The sequence below is a fragment of the Rana temporaria genome, chromosome 9 (genome assembly GCF_905171775.1).
Source record: "Rana temporaria chromosome 9, aRanTem1.1, whole genome shotgun sequence".
Lineage (NCBI taxonomy): Eukaryota > Metazoa > Chordata > Amphibia > Anura > Ranidae > Rana > Rana temporaria.
The window spans coordinates 136,780,253-136,802,860 of NC_053497.1; the positions used below are offsets into that span (position 1 = coordinate 136,780,253).

At 47.6% G+C, this 22,608-nt stretch overlaps 1 protein-coding gene across 1 annotated transcript in view; it reads left to right on the forward strand.

Moving 5' to 3' along the window:
- The first annotated feature begins 3,399 nt into the window (after positions 1 to 3,399).
- The window catches only part of LOC120914125 (torsin-1A-like), a 66,295-nt gene continuing 47,086 nt past the window's right edge, over positions 3,400 to 22,608 (forward strand). Inside the window, exon 1 of the mRNA XM_040324620.1 lies at positions 3,400 to 3,680. Within this exon, the coding sequence (XP_040180554.1) occupies positions 3,476 to 3,680 (205 nt within the window). The 5' untranslated portion in view covers positions 3,400 to 3,475. The remainder of the gene's footprint in view (positions 3,681 to 22,608) is intronic.

A 22,608-nucleotide genomic window follows, 5' to 3' on the forward strand; every position in this document is an offset into this window, starting at 1 on the left:
CGATTCCACTCGAACCATCCATTCACTGGGCATTCCCAAATGGATATGTCTTCTCAGAGCTCACTTCCACAGGTATACCACCTGTATGCAAACACAGTCCATTAATTGAACTCCTGTGCAATGCAGTTCTCCTGACTGCCACACACACCTAAAAGAAGTTCACAGCAGAAAACGTTTAACTTTCAGTTCATATTGGCTGTTCATCAAAGCATTGCTGCCAAAAACGCACGGTTGCTTTCTACTCACTGTTTGTTGGTATGCATGGATCTGGAACTCTTCCAAACTGCCCGTAGCAATACCTCCACCATATGTAAGATTGGGGGGATCAGACTCCAATGGTAGGTACGTTTTTCAGTGAGTACGCCAGTCCAATACTGAGTTTTTAAGGGCCTGGTAGCCCACTTTTATTTAAAAACATCAAAGTTCACAGATACAAAAGCAGCCCTCGCAGGGGGGTTTCATCATTCCTGTATCTTGCAAAAAATCAACAGTCGCACACAGCATCTGATTCGCACACAGCGACTTATCCACACACAGCATTTGATTCGCACACAGCGACTTGTCCGCACACTGCGTTTGATTTGCACACAGCGATTTATCCTCTTAAAGCACACAGCTTCTAGCTGCAGCCTCTCTCTTCTCTCAGAGATATGGGAGCTCACCTGGCTCCCATGAACAGACCTCCTGTCTGTAGGGTGGGGCCCTGAATGCTGTTCAGGTCAGACTTAAAAAGCCCAAGCCACAGCTGACCAATTAACATGTGTTTCTCTCCAGAATTTGGCGTAAAAGAAGCCATTTCTCACCCAGTACAGGGTCCCATCCTCACAGGGCTTATAAGTCACTGCATCCTGGCCAGTAAGGGAGCTAGATTAATAAGATCAGAATCTCCCTGCTCATTATAGTCATATGCATCGAGGCCCATGGTAGGGTGACCACATCTCCAAACTGCCATTCAGGGACCCCCCCAAATAGATGATTTTTGGGGAAAAAATGCCGACTTTTGGGGTAGAGACGTATGAAATCAGCGGACCCGTGTGCAAGATCAAAAATGGGCCCTAGGCATCAAGAACAACAACAATATGTCGCACAAACCGTGTCGTGGAGAACAGTGGACATGTCTTAAATTGCGCTAAATATTGGCTTAAAGGGGTTGTTATTAAAGAGAGTCTGAGATGACTTCTATAGTGCAGAATGTGGTAATGTTAAATAGGCAATGCAGAGTGTATGGTGGTGAGTAATATGTACAGGAGAGGAGTGCGGAGTGTATGGCAGGGGTAGTTAGTGGAGAGAGGAGGAAGAGGAGTGCAATACCACTTCCTGATAGTCTGTCAGCCATTGCTATACCACCTTGGTGGTGGGGCACTCTGAAGGATGTAAGGGGGCACTCTGGAGAAACTAAAGGGGCACTCTGGAGGAGGGGAGGAACTAAGGGAGCACTCTGGAGGCACACAGATAGTACCTCCAGAGTGCCCCCTGCAGAGAGTCCTGAGGAGTGATGGCCATAACTTCATGCCAGTTGAATGTTAGGAAAAGCAGAGCACACCACCCACCCCATGGCTGCCCTATTCCACTACTGCGTGCTCTCTCCCTGCCACAGCCCTGTAGAGGCTGCAGAGTGGTCAGAGGGGCCACAGAGCAGTCAGAGGGGCAGTGGGATTGACAGGGGGACCATGGGATGGACAGGGGGATGGACAGGGGGATGAATAGAGGGATAATGGGATGGACCGTGGGATGGACAGAGGGACCGTGGGATGGACAGGGGGACAGTGGGGTGGACAGAGGGACAGTGGGGTGGACAGAGGGACAGTGGGGTGGACAGAGGGACAGTGGGGTGGATAGAGGGACAGTAGGGTGGAGAGAGGGACAGTAGGGTGGAGAGGGGGACAGTGGGGTGGATAGAGGGACAGTGGGGTGGATAGAGGGACAGTGGGGTGGATAGAGGGACAGTGGTGCTCAGTGATGGGATGTACACATACCTCTCTTCTGCTGTCCCGTTCTGCTGTGGATTACACTTTCTCCCTCTAGGCTACACTGGCTGCTGCTGCTTCTTCTGCTGGGCTTCTGTAAGCGCTGCATTGACAGGGACGAGGAGGTCAGGGACCAGGTGGCCGCTGCGCTGCGCTGCTTTGCTCTGCATGCAGAGCAGGGAGGGAGGGACTGAGGGAGCCGGAATTCGGCAAGCGTCATTGGTTGCTAGGAAACTGTTCCTAGCTGCCAATGACTTCAAAGCAAATAATGTGGGAAGGAGGGGGGGCAGGCGCTCGGCGGCAGGAGAGAAGAAAGACGAACAGACTAGGCGGAGCCAGAGCCATCGCTATGGTGGCTCAGTCCGCCCCAGTTCCCAGACTGTCAGTTTCATTCTGGGGCACTGTATTGTCCGGGAATGAAGCTGTCCGGGACCAGGGACAAATATGCAAATTACGGGATAATCCCGGGCAATCCGGGACACGTGGGCACCCTAGCCCATGGGTAAGACTGCATTTATAAGCATTTTATTTAATAATAATATTGTCAGTGCTATTATTTGGTAACTGCACAGTGCTCACCAAACATAAAAGCAAACACATATTTTGCGATGTGAAAAAACGAGTGGCAAATGCTGCAAAACTCACTGTAGAAAACATGCAAACCACAAAATGCCAAAATATCCCATAAACAACATGTAGTGCTGCCAATGAGTGAAAATGCTCCAAAATGCCTTCCCCTTGATAAAATAAAATGCATGTGGGAATGTGAGTTCCTTCTATGCAGAGATGTGAACAGTGTCTGTCAGCTGAGTGTTTCTGTCCACTCCATTCTATGTTCTTGTATAAAGATGTCCATACACTATGCAATCTGATTGTATAGTGTGTATTTAGTGAGAAGGGTGAACACTGATTGATTGCATTTCATTTAAAAAACATGCAGCTTGGAATGGGTGGGTGGATGATTAAGAGTGTATGCTAATGAGGTCAGCTGGTCAACACCTTCCTCTAGTCTGTCCAGGAAGTAAGGCAGAAGAAATGGATATGTTTGGAAACATGGATGAGGACACATGAAGTTCGTTTCTGTAGATTTAAAGGAAAACTTTGATATTTTTGCAAAATAAGTACATTAATGCTATATTGGTACATAGGGGAGCTGGAATTTAGAAAAAAAAATGTGAACAAAGGTGAACTTATCCTTTAATAATGACACAGACAGCAAACCTGACTGGTGTTCTAATCCATCTCCGCTCTGTTCAAACCAAAAAAAGAAAATGTTGCCCTTAGTCATTCTTTATTTAACAGGATGGGGTATATTTAAAATGGTAGGACAATGAGTCATTTGTCAGAAAGATGACAACCACAACTCAGAAACGAAACTGAGGAGAGCACGTACTAAAGCAGGAAAAACCACTCTGATTCCGGGAGCGCGCCTATGAAAAGAGAGCTCTTTGCATGCTCAGCTCTTAGTGCAGACAGCCCGGAAGGCACATCAGAGGGCTGCAGCTCCCATGGCCAGAACTCAGCACTCTCTCCTGGGATCATGGCTGTCTGTGGGGATATTGTTGGGTCTCCTGTTGTCGGCTGCATTGGCCCTGGAGCCCATCAGCACAGCTTTCTCCATTGCCACCGCACTGACCGGGTACCTGTCCTCCCCACCCTTCCTTTGCAGCCATCTGATGGAGTGCTGTGAGGAGAATGCCTATGACAGTACAGGTGAGGGGGGAGAACCTGACAGAGGGGGAGTGGGGTATTGGTTATCAGCTGTCTTTGATCTCCTGTTATATCCATGAATCTCATCATTCATTAGAGGGTTTGGACAGAGAGAGAGTTTATTTTTTAAGCCGGCAATAGATGGAGTGATTTTCTTTTCTGCAACCACGGGTTGCAGGAAAGAAAATAGTTTGATTCCTCCATCAACACAGTCAGTGTTGATGGGGGGAAAACCTCCTGCGGAGCTATTGTGTTCTTCTGAGTGGGATCAGGGAGCCTTCCCAACCAGGAGAACACACTGGCCCGGATTCAGAAAGGAGATACAACGGCGAGTGTGCGGGGTCGTAACTATGCGACTGATTCATAGAATCAGTTACGCATAGATTTCCCTAAGATCCGACCGGCGTAAGTGTCTTACACCGTTGTATCTTAGGCTGCATATTTACGCTGGCCACTAGGTGGCGTGTCCGTATATTTACACAATGAATATGCTAATTAGGTAGATACGCCGATTTAGAAACGTACATCCGCCCGGCGCATTTTTTTACGTCGTTTGCGTTAGGCTTTTTCCGGCGTAAAGTTACCCCTGCTATATGAGGCGTAGCCAATGTTAAGTATGGACGTCGTTCCCGCGTCGAGTTTTGAAAATTTTACGTTGTTTGCGTAAGTCGTTCGCGAATAGGGCTGTACGTAAGTTACGTTCACGTCTAAAGCATTAACGATTTTCGGCGTAATTTCGAGCATGCGCACTGGGATTTTTTCACGAACGGCGCATGCGCCGTTCGTAAAAAACGCCAAGTACGCGGGGTCACATGTAATTTAAATAAAACACGCCCACATCATCCACATTTGAATTAGTTGGGCTTACGCCGACACACATACGTTACACCGTCGTAACTAAGGGCGCAAGTTCTTTCTGAATACGGAACTTGTGCCCTAATTTACGACGGCGTAACTTAACTGAGATATGTTACGCCACCCGGAAAGATACACCAATGTATCTGAATCCGGCCCACAGTGATTATTGCTAGTGGCTATAGATGAACCGGCGGAGATTCGAACCGTTTATGGCTGGCTTTAGTCCTGTATGGTGTACTGAGGGTATACGACCCCTGTCCGTTAATTTGTGTACCCTTGAGGAAATTTTCTTACAATTCCTGTCCTGGAGACACAACAAGAAGTGGGAGACAATCACTCAAAGTGAGAGGAAACACACAACCAATTGTCTTTGAAACAGGCATCCCCATTGGACGATTTTCCCTCACCTTTTATTCTGGTGACAACTCTGACAAATTGGATTTCCCTTCAGAGACTGTGGTCACCTGGACGGATAGAGAGGGTGAATCTCCACAATGGGGACATAGACAGAAGTGATTTCTCAATTACATAGTGAGTCTGGTTAAAAAAAGTCCATCTAGTAATCCATCTAGTTCAACCAATAAATGGGGGGGGGGGGGGGAATCATACAATCAAAGCAATCTACTGAGCTGGCTAGAAGCAGCTCTGCAGGGAGTCTATTCTACATTTTCACAGCTCTTACTGTAAAGAAACCTTTCCGTATTTGGAGAAAAACATCTCTTTTCCTCTAGACGTAAAGAGTGCCCCATTGTCCTCTGTGATGACCTTAAAGCGCAAGTTCACCTTTACAGACAAATCTGGAAGGTGAACCCTTCCCATTGCACCCGGTCCTGCAGTACCTGAAGCCGGCGATCTCCTGCACTGACACATCGTAAAGCCATGTACCGTGGCCTAATATCCTAAACAGACCTCGTAAAGGTACGTATAGGAGGCATTCTAATTGGATGGCGCCGACCAATGAGAACCTGTCGGCGCTGAGAAGGGGAGAGAAAGCCGCAGGGATTTCAAATCCCCGGACCGGTAAAGCAGCTATGCGATGTGTCAGTGCGGGAGATTGCTGGCCTCAGGTACTGAGATGGGTATAGAGTCCAGTGTAAGTTCACCTAAGAGCCCTTTTACAATAGGGCGCCGGGAGCATCGGCGTTAAAGCACCGCTATTTTTAATGGCGCTTTACCGTCGTTTTAGAGGCACTATATGGCTGCTAATGGGACGCTTTTAACCCCCGCTAGCGCCCAAAAAAGGATAAAAAGCGTCACTGTTGTGACGTTTTGCCAGCACTTCGGCGGCACTGCCCATTGATGTCAATGGGCAGGGGTGCTTTAGAAACGCTGTATGCACCGCTCCTACAGCGCCTCAAAGTTGCTGCTTGCAGGAGTTTTTTTGAGAGGCGCTATTTTTATCGTTATAGCGCCTGTAAAGCGCCTCAGTGTGAAACGGGTCTTACAGATTTTCTGTAAAGGTGAACTTACACTTTAAAGTGAATAATCAGTGGTGGTGCCGCCCCCTCTCGCTCCTGCACCACCACTGAAAACAATACATAGATTCATGCATTGCATGAATCTATGTATTGTCGCCGCTGCCGCCCACTATTCAGATGGCCGCCCCCCTGGCGAGCGCCGGCCATCTGAATAACGGCAGCTGGTTGGCTGTGGAAATGTCTATCAGAGCCAGCAGCTCTGATAGGCTTTCCGATTACAGCCTGGGGGCTATAATCGGCTTCCAAATAGTTAACCAGTGGACGCACGGGGTGTGCGTTCCCTGGTTAACAGTGACACGCATCTCAGCCAATCAGGTTCACCAAATCTGGTTACCGGTAACCTGATTGGCTGAAGCGACATAGAGGGCGGGACTACATTAAGGGATCGTGGAGGAGGATCCGAGAATGGCTGACCGAGAAAGATAAGTGCCAGGTGGGGGGCAATCTGGTGGCATTTTAGGGCCAAACTGGCAGCAATTGATGGGCACAGTGGTGACAATGCCATGGCACAGTGGCGACAATTGATGGGCACAGTGGGGACAATGGCATGGCACAGTGGCTGTGTTTGGCATGGCACAGTGGCGACAATGAAGGGCACAGTGGCGACAATTGATGGGCACAGTGGCTACAATTGATGGCACAGTTGCTGCGTTTGATGGCATGGCACAGTGGCGACAATTTTATGGCAGTGGTGAAAATTTTATGGCACAGTGGCTGCGTTTGATGGGCACAGTGATGGAAATTGAAGGGCACAGTGGTGGCAATTGATGGGCACAGTGAGGCTGCAATTGATGTTTTTTTTGTTTGTTTGCACCGCCCCAAAAATTTTGAGCACCAGCTGCCACTGTGAATAACTCAACATCAAGTTCACTATATAGACCACTTATGTATTTGTACATGTTTGATCATATCCCCCCTTCATTTCCTCTTCTGAAGAGTGAATACATTCAGTTCCTCTTTTGATATGTCAAATCGCATGTGAAATCGCCTGCTAGCCTGGCAATGACACCTTCGGAAATCGGTGCGACGCCGAGTTTGCGGCGCCGCAGCAATTCCCAAAAGTAGTTTCTGTACTACGATTTCAAACCCACCCTCAATGTGAACCTGGGTTTATGTCACTTTTTAAATAGCTTTTTTTTCTCTTTTCTTCCTTCAGTCTGCTAATTAGGAGGTGTGGTTAATTGGTCACAGGTGCTCCAGGTACTGTATAACTTTCTGTAGAGCACACATTTGATTTTGCCACATATTGCTGGTTGGAAGCTGAAGAGTAGGGATGAGCAGAACACCTCCCCGTTCGGTTCGCACCAGAACCCTCGAACGGACCGAACGTTCGCGTGAACATTTAGAACCTCATTGACGTCAAAGGGACTCAAACGTTCAAATTCAAAAGTGCTCATTTTAAAGCCTAATATGCAAGTTATTGTCGGAAAACGGGTTTGAGAACCCGGGTCTTGCCCCAGGGAACATGTATCAATGGAAAAAAAAGTTTTAAAAACTGTTGTTTTTTCTGGAGCAGTGATTTTAACCACTTAAAGTGGAGTTCCACCCATAAATATAATATTACATCAGTAGTTTTAAAAAAATGTCATTAGTCCTTTAAGAATTTTTTTTTTTTTTTAGATGCCTTCAAAGTGTTGTTGCTAGGCAGAATAGTTAATCTTCCCACTTCCTGCACCTGGGTGCTTAAGCTTCCTAACCTACACCGCACAGACTCCTGGGAATGTAGTGGGTGTAACTTTCCAGGAGTCTGTGCACTCCCCAGTCTCGAAGAATCATGTGACTTGGACAGTACAGGTGCTGAAACATGATCTGAAACCTATTACACTGCTTGTGCAGCACTGAGCATGTGCGAGATCTGCAAGGCTGAAATCCAGGAAGTCATACAGTCTGGCTTCATGATGCCCACACTTAAAATGGCCCCAGTCAATTTCTATTTTATAAAGTGTCTAAATGCTGTAACAACCTAACAAAACGGACCTTAGTTTACAGACTAACTTTACTAGAATACATTAAGCTTGTGTACAGTATTACAGGGGTATTTATATTTAAAAAGTGAAATTGTGGCCGGAACTCCGCTTTAAGCCCCGGAAATTTAGGCAGCTAAAGGCCCAGGCCAGGTTTTGCGATTCGGCACTGCGTCGCTTTAACAGACAATTGCGTGGTCGCGCGACGTGGCTCCCAAACAAAATTGACGCCTTTTTTTTCCCACAAATAGAGCTTTCTTTTGGTGGTATTTGATCACCTCATAATAAATATCCCCCAAAAATATATAAAAAAAAAGTTTTTTTCCTCAGTTTAGGCCGATAAGTAAAAAAAATCGCAATAAGCGTTTATCGGTTGGTTTGCGCAAAATTTATAGCGTTTACAAAATAGGGGATAGTTTTATTGCATTTTTATTAATTATTTTTTTTTACTACTAATGGCAGCGATCATCGATTTTTTTTCATGACTGCGACATTATGCCGGACACTTCGGACAATTTTGACACATTTTTGGGACCATTGTCATTTTCACAGCAAAAAATGCATTTAAATTGCATTGTTTATTGTGACAGTTGCAGTTTTGGAGTTAACCATAGGGGGCGCTGAAGGGGTTATGTTTCACCTAGTGTGTGTTTACAACTGTAGGAGGGTGTGGCTGTAGGAGTGACGTCGTCGATTGTGTCTCCCTATAAAGGTAGCCGCCACAGTGAAGCACGGTGAAGTCGTGTTTACACGTGGCTCTGCCCGTTCTTCAGTTCCGGGGACCGATCGCGGGACCCCAGCAGCGATCGGGTCCACAGGTCTCGCAGGCCCGGAGCTTCGGACCGGGGCGCGCGCCCGCAACCTACGGCTGGGTAGATGTAAAGGACGTACCGGTACGTCGATCTACCCAGCCGTGCCATTCTGCCGACGTAAATCGACGTACGGCGGTCGTTAAGTGGTTAATGATGCTTAAAGTGAAAAAAAAATGAAAAATTCCTTTAAATATCGTACCTGCTGGGTGTCTATAGTATGCCTGTGAGGTGGCACGTGTTTAGAACTGTCCCTGCACAAAATGAGAATACTATAAGAAAAAAGTCATTTAAAACTGCTTGCGGCTTTAATGTAATGTCTGGTTCCTGCAATATGGATGAAAATCATTGAGAAAAATAGCATGGGTTTCCCCCCACTGCCCCCCAGGTCATTACAAGCCCCTTTGGCCCTATATACCGTATTTATCGCGGTATTGCGCGCTCCGGCGTAGAGCGCGCACCCCTAATGTGGACCTGCAATTCCTGTAAAAAAAATTTTAGTACTTACAGTTTTGGTGTCTTGCGCGGCGTCCATCGGTGGCCTCGTCGGGTCCGGCGTCCGTCTGCGGCTTCGGTGGTGTCCTCCCGGCTTCTCCCGCGCTGTCTCCCCATCGAATCGCCGCTTCCCGTGCTCAGTTTGAGTGCCTGCGCCGACATATACCGAGTGCAGTACACTCGGCTACATTCGGCCAGGCTCGGCTTTGCTCGTGCTCACGCTCTGTGACGTTTATGCGTGAGCACGAGCGAAGCCGAGCCTGGCCGAATGTAGCCGAGTGTACTGCATTCGGTATATGTCGGCGCAGGCATTCAAACTGAGCGCGGGAAGCGGGTATCGGCATATATCGCTCACCCACGATTTTCCCCTTATTTTAAGGGGAAAAAAGTGCGCGGTATACGCCGATAAATACGGTACTTTAAACAGCATTATACAGGCGGTGCAAACAAGACAGGCACTGTAGGTTTGTTATTAAGTAGAATGTTTGTAATTTTGAACTGGTACTTTTTTAAAGTGTAGCTCCAGCCATAAAATCTATTTTTAAGCTTTTCTGAAAACATAGAGAAGGGTCATCACCCCTGTAAACATTTGTGTGCATCTGTTCAGAAGATTGCAATTCACTTTCTGTCCCAATGACAAATGATGTTTTGAAAATGTGGGTTTTTTAATGAAACAAGGATTGGTGATAAAGCATCAGTGGACAGGAGACACCTCTTACAGAAGAGAATTTCCCTTCCTAGGGGTAGATTTCCTCTCACTTCCTGTTGTCTCCTTCCGTTTGCAAGTAGGAGTTGTTTGTAAGTTGGATGTTTGAAAGTAGGGGCCTGCCGTATATACTCTGCAGAAATTTGGGCCCTAGGTGTTGGTGTTGCCACAACACTGTAAGCCCTCACAGTTAGTCTTGGTGGGCGCTGGAACGCCCTGCTGTGTGAACTATTATATCAAGAATTGTAATTACATGCCATTGTTGAACAGTGGTAGAAAAATTGGGCCTTTGGTGCTGGCGCTGGTGCCACAACTCTGTAAGCCCTCACAGTTACTCTTGGTGGGCACAGGAATGAGCCCTGCTGTGAATTATTAGATCAAGAATTGTAATTACATGACCCTGTTGAACAGGGGCTGAAAAATTGGACCTTTGGTGGTGGTGGTGGTGGTGGTGCTGGTGCCACAACACTGCAACCCCTCACAGACACTCTAGTTGGAGCGCAGGAATGAGCCCGCTGCAAAGTATTGCATCACAAATTTTAATTACATGCCCCTGTTACACAGGGGCAGAAAAATTGGGTCTTAGGCACTGGTGCTACAACACTGCAACCCCTCACAGATACTCTAGTTGGAGCGCAGCAATGAGTCCGCTGCAAAGTATTGCATCAAAAATTGTAATTACACGCCCCTGTTACACAAGGGCAGAAAAATTGGGCCTTAGCCACTGGTGGCGGTGCCCAGAACCAAAAATGTTCTTACAAGCCATCAGCATGATCATTGAGGAGGAAAAGGATAGTCACTCAGCATCAGCACAGGCAGTCTTGAAGGGATCTGACATTTCAAAAAAAAATATTCAGTTACATCAGCATCAGGTGCTTGGTAGCTGGTGGTGATCCAAGCCTGATTCATTTTTATGAAGGTCAGTCGATCGACCGAGTTTGTGGAGAGGCGCACCCTGTGATCGGTTACAAAGCCTCCAGCAGCACTGAATGTGCGTTCTGAAAGAACGCTGGATGCAGGACAAGCCAGTAGCTCAATTGCGTACTGTGCAAGCTCTGGCCAGTGATCCATCCTCAAGACCCAGTAAGCCAGAGGATTTTCGGTGGGAAAGGTGTCCAAGTCTGATCTTGCCCCTAGGTATTCCCGCACCATGTAAAACAGACGCTGGCGATGGTTGCTGGAACCGGTCATACCTTGGGGCTGCGGACTAAAAAATTGTCTGAACGCATCGGTCAGACGACCACCTTCTCCACCGCTCCTTTTGTGACTGACCAAAGCCTCAGCAACAGGTTGTTCAGGACCTGTATTTTGTAACCCCCTAGTCTCTGGGAATGCGTTGCGCAGACTTTTCTGCAAAGCCTCCCGAAGATGTTTCATCTTCTGCTCCCTCTGCGCCGGCAAGATAAGGTCCGCAACCTCATTCTTGTAACGTGGATCAAGGAGAGTTGCCAGCCAGTAATGATCCCTCTCCTTGATAGCACAAATACGAGGATCCTTTAGCAGGCTTTGCAGGATCAGGGAGGCCATACAATGTAGGTTTGCTGAGGCATTCGGTGCGGAGTCCTCTGGGTCACTGAGGATGACAGGATCCGCAGCCACCTCATCCCAGCCATGTACAAGTCCATGGGTTCCTTGGGACTGTAATTGATCCCTTGAAGACTACTTCTGATGCTGAGTGCTATGCTCCACCTCCATGCTGACACAATCCTCCTCCTCCCCCTACTCGTCCTATTCCTGTGGGATAGGCGGGCAAGCAGGAACACTGTGTGGATAAAGGGTTCCTTGAGAGGTAAGGAAGTCCTCCTCTTCCTCCCTCTGTTCTGATTCAAGGGCCCTGTCCATTATTCCACGCATCGTGTGCTCCAACATGTGAATAAGATGGACAGTCTCACTGATGCATGCACTGTCACTGCTCACCATCCTCGTGGCCTCCTCAAATGGTGACAGGACAGTGCATGCATCCCTGATAATGGCCCACTGGAGTGGGGGGAAAAAACCAAGCTCCCCTGACCCAGTTCTGCTGCCATATTGGCACAGATACTCATTGATGCACACAGACTTTCCTGGCCTGCTTCAGGACATCCTGTAAGCCCAGGTACCTGCCCAAGAACCGCTGCACCACCAAATTAAGGACATGAGCAAAACAGGGCACATGGGTCAGTTGTCCCTGTCGCAGGGCGGAGAGGAGGTTGGTGCCATTGTCGCAAACCACCATTCCTGGCTTAAGCTGGCGTGGCGTCAACCACCTCTGAGCCTGCCCCTTCAGAGCTGACAGAACCTCTGGCCCAGTGTGGCTCCTGTCCCCCAAGGACACCAGCTCAAGCACCGATGGCATCTCTTTGCCCGCGTACCTGCGTAGCCCCTTGAACACCTACGGAACACCACTGGTTCCGAGGACACATCAGCACAGGAAGAGGCCACTGAGGAAGAAGAAGAGGAGGGGGTGGAGGAGAGAGGTGTGTTACAACCAGCATTTTGGAGACGTGGTGGCGGAACAACCTACAACTCTACTGTACCTTGTCCTGTGTCCTTCCCAGCTGCCAGCAGTCACCCAATGCGCCGTGAAAGATAGGTAACATCCCTGTCCATTCCTGCTGGACCATGAGTCAGCAGTAATATGCACCTTACCACTGACCGCCCTGTCCAGCGAGGCATGGACATTGCCTTCCACATGGCAGTAGAGAGCCGGAATCGCCTTCCGTGAGAAAAAGTGGCGTTTGGGAACTTGCCACTGAGGTACCGCACATTCCACAAACTCACGGAAGGGGGCAGAATCTACCAACTGAAAAGGCAGCAGTTGAAGTGCTAGCAATTTAGCTAAGTTAGCATTCAACCGCTGGGCATGTGGATGGCTGGGAGAGAACTTCTTTCGGCGCTGCAGTAACTGGGGCAGGGAAATTTGCCTGGTACAATCTGCCATCGGTGTAACGATAGTAGATTGCCCGCATGTACTAGGCTGTGACACACCTAATTCTACACCTTCAGTCCTATCAGTGCAGGCTTCAGAGAGGACTGAGGGTATAGCGGGGTTGGAGATCCCAGCTGATGAGGGGCAAGGGGAGGTCCGCTTTGTTCTTTGGTGTGGGTCTTTGAGGTACGCTTGCCAATGCCAACGAACTGCATGGCAGGTCGACATATGTCTGGGTGATGTTTTGGCCACGCGAGATACGTTTGAGACATATGTTGCAAATAGCAGCGGTGCGATTTGATGCACTTGTCTCAAAAATGGCCCACAACAAAGAACTTTTGGAATAACACTGAGACACAGCAGCGCCCTGCATATGCGTAGCTCTGCGTTGTGATGCAGTCAGTGTGCTGCCCTTAAGCTGGCCCCTGGAGGGCATCCTGCCTCGTTGGAGATGTGCCTGTGCCTCCTCCTCCTCCTCCTCTCTCCTATCGGGCACCCACATAGAGTCAGTGACCTCATCATCCCCTCCCTCCTCATCACTGTAGAAAACCTGGCAGTATGCTGCAGCTGGGGGAACATGACTGCCAAATTGATGTCCTTCTTGGGCACCCCCTCTCTCTGGGCTCACGTTACTGCCTTCCTCTAGCTGTGTACCATCATCGGAGCCTTCAAAACGCTGCGCATCCTCATGCAGCATGTACCCAACACTGTGGTCAAACAGTTCGGGGGACTCCTCAGGAGGACATGGTGGGGCTAGGGAAGGAGTAACTGATGCCATTGAGCAGAGGGAAGAGGACGTCTTGGCAGCTGCTTTGCCAGACAAAGTACCCTGAGCCTGGGTGAGAGAGGATGAGGAGGATGAGGAGAGCTTGGTCATCCACTCTACCAAGTCTTCGGCATGTTGCGGCTCAACACGGCCAGCTACCGAAAATAAGGACGAGCGTGCCCAACGACCACGTGCTGATGAGGATGCACCATGTCCACGACCAGCACTGTTGCCTCTAGACGCAGAGCCTGCTTGCCCTCGTGACTCTCTGCCTCTCCTTGTTGTCCTTCCAGACATACTAATGGCCTGCAGAGGACAAAGGCAGTACACACACCTCCTAGCTTTATGTGACTGTATCTTTGGATGTACATGTCTTACTTTTATCAATAAAGACAACTTTCTCAAGTTTATCCAGAGTGCAGCTGTCCATCGATTTCCATGTTTTCCATGCCGGTCATAGTGCATGCTTGGCCAATCATCAGCCAGCAATGCACTGCGATGCCACAGTGAATTATAGGCCGTGACGCGCCACTCGAATTTGGCATGAACGCCCCGTAACGTTCGTATTTTGACGAACTGTCGAACATACGATGTTCGAGTCGAACGTGAGTTTGACTCGAACACGAAGCTCATCCCTACTGAAGAGTGGGAGTCTTGAGTGGCGAGTGGAAAACGGTTTTGCTTTTGACTGCTGATGATTGCAGTTTTCTTTTCTTTCGGGTCTTTAGTAGCAGATTTAAAAACGCCTTTTCTGTAAATTTTTTAAATATATATATATATATATATATATATATATATATATATATATATTTAATAAAGCAGCCATTAGGTCTTTGCAAGGTTTCCCATGGTACAGAGACAAGAGATGGACCTAAAGTGTTGTTTAGGGGTTGGTTCACACTAGAACGTGGTGCTTGAATGGCGCATCTGGTGCACATTTTCCACTGCCCCCATGAGTAGAGTTGCCACCTCATCCCTTTAAGGCTGTATTCACATCTAGGCGGACGAAATCGCGGCGTTTTGTCGCCACAAATCGCGGTAAAAATAGCGGCGTTTTGTACCGCGATTTGCGGCGACAAAACGCCGGTATTGTCCGCCTAGATGTGTCCCAAGATGACCCCCTCTATGGAGATGATTCCCATCTCCTAGCCGAACGCTCGAAGACGCCTGAAAAGGTCCGGGACCTTTTTTCACGTGGCAGGCGAGAGGCGTCCGGCGTTCGGCGTGGAGATGTGAACCATCTCCATAGAGGGACATCTGTTTTCAGCCCTCTGGCGGCAGCGGCGTAGCGCTACAGGTGTAAAAACGCCTAGATGTGAATGCAGCCTAAGTCCAAACACACATAAATTACACAGGTTCTGAGGCTGATTTAATGCAGATAAGGCCTCAAGTGAGTTTAATTACCACCTTAATCAGCAAAACAACCTATGTAATTCATGTGTGTGGCAAGGGATGGGGCAGCATGCGAGACATGCACGTGTTAATAATTGTTAATGGCACCCCAAACGCACTACTTTTTCCATGTCCAGGCACCTTTGGCAACCTATTCAAATGAACAGACTGGCAAAACCAGAATGTAAGGGGACAGTGCTTTAAAGGCACTACTGCACAGTCCCCCATGTATTTTGACAGTCAATTTGTACAAATGGGCTGCCAAACACACAGGAAAGCGGGAAAAGTAGTGCACTACTTTGGCCTTCTACACTGCATAAAACCACATAGAACTGTAGTTCCATGCAGTTTGGTGGCAGCACGTTTGCAAGATGTATTTGGGGTGTCCAGGGCCGGATTAACATAGGGGCTATTGGAGCTGCAGCTCCAGGCCCCTTACCCTAAGATAGGCCCATTTGCCAAAAAAAACATTGATTTTGAGGGTTGTGGCTCGGCGACCAGGGGCCAAATTTGGTATGTAGCTGAAAGCCTACTCCACCATTGGTCATTTTGGGACTCCTATGACCTATGGTTCCGAAGATACAGGGATCCTTGTGTAGCCTTTCAGAAGCTACATACAGAGCGGCCAGTTTAAATGCAAGCTGACACACTCTGTAGCAGACTGATGCCTCGTACACACGATCAGATTTCTGATGGAATAAAATCCGATGGAATTTTTCGTCGGAACGCCGATGAAGCTGATTTTCATCAGTCTTGCCTACACACTATCAGACTAAATTCCGTCCGTCCAAAACGCGGTGACGTAAAACACTACTACGAGCCGAGAAAAATTAAGTTCAATGCTTCCGAGCACGTGTCGACTTGATTCTGAGCATGCGTGGATTTTTCTCTGGTGAATTTCTACACAGACGATCGTAATTTTCTATGGGTTTTTTTTTTTAATCGGAAAAATGTAAAACGTGTTCCAATTTTTTTACACAATGGAAAAAAGTCCGGTAGGGCCCACACATGATCGGTTTCTCCAATGAAAAAAGTCCATCTGACTTCTTTCATCGGAAAAAACGATTGTGTGTACACGGCATAAGAGGAGGCACTGAGCTCAATGGGCATCTTGGAGCCTGCAGAATTTGACAGGCAGCACCGCCTGTCACACTTGCCTATTGATTTCAATGGGGTCACTCTGCACCTGCAAGCCAAACTCGCTCGCAGTAGGAGCATAGATCAACAATGTAAAACTACCATTCAGCAATGTAAAAAAAAAACAAGGAGGCGGCAGTAGCACTATAGCTGGCGGTACTAATTGTTTTGGGAAAGACCTGGCAGGCTGGTTGTACTCGATTAATAGATTGACTTGTGTACAGCCAGCTAGCCCATACATAGATCGACTATGGCTGGTCTATTCTTAATTTCAATTTGTGTATGGCCTGCTTAACCACTAAACTCTAAACATCCTTCCACAAATCTTTACATTTTTCCTTCACCGATTCTGTCATCCTCCTCACCTGTATATAGTGCCCGCTGTCATAACTTCCACACTCCTCTCTTGTACATACTGCCCACTGTCATACCCTCCATACTCCTCTCCTGTACATACTACCCACTGTCATACCCTCCACACTTCTCTCCTATATATAGTGCCCCCTGTCAACCCTCCACACTCATCTCTTGTACATACTACCCACTGTCTTACTCTTTACACTCCTCTTCTGTACATACTGCCCACTGTCTTTCCCTCCACACTCCTCTCCTGTACATACTGCCCACTGTCATACCCTCCACACTCCTCTCCTGTACATACTTCCCACTGTCATATCCTCCACACTCTTCTCCTGTACATACTGCCAACTGTCTTTCTCACCACAATCCTCTCCACACTACTCTCCTGTGCATACTGACCCCATCATACCCTCCATACTCCTCTCCTGTACATACTGCCCACTGGCATAACCTCCACACTCATCTCCAGTACATAGTGCCCACTGTCAACCCTCCACTCTGCTGTGCATACTGCCCACTGTCATACCCCCCACACTCCTCTCCTGTACATAGTGCCCACTGTTATACCCTCCACATTCCTCTCCCTCATCTGCACATACTTCCCACGTTTATATCATCCATACTCCTCCCCTATGCCGTTTCAACTAAAGAAAATCTTTTCAGTCCTCATATTTGTTTTGCCCATTATTGATACTCATTATAATAATTTTGTGATTACTACTGTGATGTATAGAGGAACATAGGGGATGCCAGCTACTCTAAATATACCACTGGTAAAAAAAGTGTCCCTTAAAATATTTTTGAAATGTTGACAACTATGCACTTGGGCACTGCCCAAGGGCCGCCGGGTCAGTAGGGGGCCCCATGAGAGGCTCCTGGGATCCTGTAAGATTAAAGCAGTACTAAACTTTGCTAATATTACTACCTCTTTAGAGGTAGGTTATGCCATAATGTACGAGTATGCACATTAGGGTACACTTATCTGTCAGACTGAGCCCTCCAGCACTGCGATCAATCTGGCGGGTCCCGTGTGCTTCCATCTTCACCCGGTCTTCCTTCCGGGTTCTGTGCCTTTGTTCACTTGCCTTGGCTGGGCTGCGTTGCTGTCACTCCCATGCGCATTCTGGCGCAGTTTCTCAGTGGAGATACGACTCTGCGTTGTGCCGTCGTATATATGCGCCTGATTCTTAGAATCAGTTACGCATAGATATCTGTTAGATCCGACAGGCGTAAGTCTCTTACGCCGTCGGATCGTAACTGCATTTTCACACTGACCGCTAGGGGCGCGTATGCTGATTTACGCGTCGAAATATGTAAATCAGCAAGATAAGCGAATTACCGAACGTACGCCCGGCCGACGCAGTACATTTACGCCGTTTACGTTAGTCTTTTCCCGGCGTATAGTTACCCCTGCTATATGGTGGCGTAATTGCGGCGTACCAATGTTAAGTATGGCCATCGTTCCCGTGACGAAATGTGAAAATTTTGCGTCGTTTGCGTAACTCGTCCGTGAATGGGGCTGTACGTAATTTACGTCCACGTCAAAACCAATACGTCCTTGCGGCGTATTAGGAGCAATGCACACTGGGAGATTTCCACGGACGGCGCATGCGCCGTTCGTGAAAAACGTCAATCACTTCGGGTCACAGAAGATTAACATAAAACACGCCCCCCTGTCCCACATTTGAATTAGGCGGGCTTACGCCGGCCGATTTACGCTACGCCGCCGCAACTTACGGAGCAAGTGCTTTGAGAATACAACACTTGCCCGTCTAAGTTGCGGCGGCGTAACGTAAATCGGATACGTTACAGCGCCGCAAAGATACGCCGCTGGACGAGAATCTGGCCCTCTCTCTCTTTCTCTCTCATCCTAACTCCCTTACCCCCACCCCTCTCATTCCCTTTCTCTCTCTCTCTCTCTCTCTCTATATAAAAAGCCCCACCAAAATCCTCAGTACCAGGCCCTAATCTGGCCCTGGGGGGTGGCAATTAATGGCACCCACATGCATATCACAGGGGTAGTGCATTTATATGCAATGCAGGAAAAATATGCAAAGTACCTTTCGCCTTTCACACCCAGCATTCTAATGTGAACCAGCCCTTTAAAGTGGTTGTAAACTCACATTTTCCAATTCTACCTATAGGTAAGCCTATAATAACGTGCGCCGTTTAGAAGATTTTTACTCTATGCTGCACCAATTGATGAAACGGCCCTCTGAGCCGTTTCTTAACTAGCGAGTGCTGTGACTGCCGTCTCCTGCGCGAATGCCGACACGCGTCTCTGACCAGTCACAGAGCTGGAGTCTGCAGCCCCGGAAGGAAGAGGGGCGAAGATGGATGCGGCCTCCAGTGGGGACAGCACAGGATTTGTTAGCAGGTAAGTGCCACGTAATAGGCTAGTATGTGTTACTGCGTTACTTTAACGGACAGTTGCGCGGTCGTGCGATGCTGTACCCAAATAAAATGTATGTAATTTTTTCCCAAAAATAGAGCTTTGTTTTGGTGGTATTTTTTTGCGCTATAAACAATTTTGGAAAAAAAAATATTTTTGACTTTCTTCTATAAGAATTATTCAATAATTTTTGGGGGGAAAATCGTTTTTTTTTTTTCATTAATTTAGGCCAATATGTATTCTGCTACATATTTTTGTTAAAAAAAAAACAATAAGCGTATATTGAATGGTTTGGGCAAAAGTTATAGCATCTACAAACTATAGGATATTTTTATGGAATTTTTATAGATTTTTTACTAGTAATGGCAATCAGCGACTAATAGCGGTATTGCAGCAGACAAATCGGACGCTTAGCGACACTTATTTGGGGACCAGTGACACTAATACAATGATCAGTGCTAAAAAATATGCACTGTCACTGTACTAATGACACTGGCAGGGAAGGGGTAATGAAAGAGTTAAATGTGTCTCTAGGGGGTGATTTCTAACTGTGTGGGGGATGCTTGTACTGTGAGAAGACAGAGATCCGTGTTCCTGCTTGGCAGAAACACAAGATCTGTCTTCTCCTCTCACAGAATGGCGATCTACCTTGTTTACATAGGCAGACCGCCGTTCTGTCTGCCTTGGGAATGATCGGTGGGTCCCAATCGGGAGAGGTTTGGCGGCAGCGCGCTTGTGCGCTCCAGACCCGAAGGAAAATATCACGTACAGGTGCGTGATTTCATGCTAAAGGGCTGCCCTGCTGCAGTAAATGTACGTGAGGCGATCCTTAAGCGGTTAAAGAAAAGTTTTGCCTACAGATACATTTTAACCACCTCCTGTCCAGCCGATGAAGATCAACGGCCGGGGGGGACAAGCGTCGTTCTGAGAGGGCTCACCCATTTGTCCTTCTAGAATAGTCACTAGTGCATGTCCCCAGGGGAGCACAGCACAAATGGTCCTGTACCATGTGATAGCTGTGGTCAAACCAGCAGCAGTGTGCCTAATTGTCTCCACACCAGTGCCAGCACACACCTCCCAACTGTCCCTGATTTTGAGGGACTGTCCCTGATTTGGAGCAATGTCCCTCTGTCCCTCATTCTCCTCATTTGTCCCTCATTTTGGTCTGTTCTATATAGATGTATATAAAATGCACTTTTTATTTATCAAAAAGTGTTTCCCAGTGCTAAACCTTTCATCTGATTTCTAAATTGCTGCATTTTTAAATTCCAAGAGCCAATATAAAGGAATAGTAGTGGTAAAAAAGCATGTGTGGGTTTAACCAATCGTATGTTTTTATACAATTCTCCTTTAAGGGGGCGTGGCAAAGGGTGTGTCCTATGCTTGCATACTTTTGCCGATAGGTGTCCCTCATTTCCATCTCAGAAAGTTGGGAGGTATGCAGTCACACTAGACCAGTGTAAGCCAGCAGCATTGTTCCTGATCGCTGCTACACAAGTCCCACTGTCACAAAGCCAGTGCAGCCAGCAACAGTGTTCCTGATCACTGCCACTCCAGTGAAGTGTTGCCTCTGCCCACCGCCTGTACTGACCCTGGCCTGTTTGACTAAATTTCTGTCTGCTGCGTAATCCTTTGCCCGTTTGCAGACCGTTTCTTCCTGCTGCCTAGACTGACCCATCTGCACGTCTCACTATGTTTCTGCAAGACCCCAGTCCCAGACACCCCCTTGGTTGTCATGCGCAGCTGTTCCAGATTATGACTGCACCAGTTTTGATAAATTTCCCTCACTGTGTTTTACATTACTTACTCCTGACTACTGCATTCTAAATACAGCACATTCTTTGATAAAGTGGTTATAGAGGCACAAGGTGCATTCTATGCATGCAAGTAAAAAAACCTTCTCTGTGCAGTCCCCCCAGCGCCACCTAATACCTGAGCCCCCTCTCGATCCAGCGATGTCCACGAGAGCCTTGACTCTCCAAGGACTCGCATTCCTGATTGCAGTGGAGGCTGGTGCTCAAAAGTTTTGGGGGGGCGCAAACTGAAAAAAAAAACATAAATTGCAGCCACTGTGCCCATCAAACGCAGCCATGGCCAGACTTACCATTGGGCTTGACTGGGCTCAAGCCCATGGGCCCCGCCCAATAGGGGGCCCCAGTCTGTTAAAATCTTCTTACTTTTTTCTTGTTCTTGTATTTCATCCTGCAATGTTTGATTATTTCTCCAGCGCATGCGCTTCCCATCCACTGAGTCACGGAATGCTCTGTGTGTGCCGTTCCCATTTTAACATTATGCTGTGTCTGAGAGTTCCGCTCTCAGCGGCACAGCTTAGCAGACATGCAAAACTTGGCAGTCATTCTCAGCTTACTCGCTTGGTTGCTGTAGTAACGTCGGTCAAGAAAGAGGCTGGGTAAACATACAATCGTTATCGCACATGCACGAGATTTTAGCAAGGGGAAGCAAGGAAGGGCGGAAGTGATTTACACAGGGGACTCCGAGAACAATACATACACAAGATGGTGCAGGCGCAGCCTAATCCCGGAAGTAGAATTTATTAAAAATTTATAAAACACAGTATAGCGCTGACATTCTTGTATATTGATGTGTGTTTGCTTTACTTTAATACAACGTCTATGGACATTGCTAAGTTTTTAGTATTTAGAGCCATCTAGTGACCAAATACTGGTAATGCAGAGAGATGTTTTGTTTAGATTTTTGGTTTCCTTGGAGACGAGGACACACAGGGGAAAACAATCCCGTTTTTTGGGGCAAGTGATCTAAGGGTGCCGGAGGGATGGTGGCTGGATTGCAGAGACCGAGAGACACTCATCCGAGCATCGGAGGACCGGATCCATCCAGCGGAGCTGAACGGAGCTGACGGAGAAGCAAGTTGCAGTCACGGGACAAAAGTTACTACCCGGAGCTCCGATCCAGTGGGTGAGCGGGTCACGACCCACAGTTTTCTAAGTTCCACACGCAGTTAGACTCATATACAGGTCTGACTGGGATTTATAGTTCCACAGAGGAGCAGAGAAACTGACACTGAGAAGGCTTGAGGCCTATCTATTTTGACGTTTCAATCGATTTTAAAATAGTTGTTGCAGTTACACCAGGAGCACTTTCACTTCAATTTGACTCATCACAACTGTGGATTACAAATCTCAAGGAGTTACTTTAGCTAGCGAAGAAAAGAAGATCCAGGACTAAGTAATTTAAGTGAGATCTAATGCATAGCTTATAAAGTAGGGGGAGCTCCCAGGTATAAACCTATGTATATATATATACTGTTTTCAAAAAGTTTATGTTGAAATCAATTGTGCTGTCGTCTTACGTTGGGATGACAGCACAATTACTGTAATCAGTTTTTTGAATATTTCACAGTAAAATATATCTCTAGTTAAGTATCTAGTTGTTGTGGCGTACTGTTTTTCTCCCTCCAAGTGCAGTCAGTGGATCCTGGGGTTACAATACAGGTATTTTGTATTGTCTTACATTGTATTGTATTGCATTGCATCACAGCTGTGCCAAGGGGATTGAGCCAAGTTAGTGGGGTTTATTGGTAGAGTGCAGGCCCAAATTAAACCAGCAGCTCCTTCGGGGGTCAGTGCTACACGTGGGGGCTCGTCCCAGGATTCCTGTCACTCTACAAGTAAGCCCGCCCCTTCA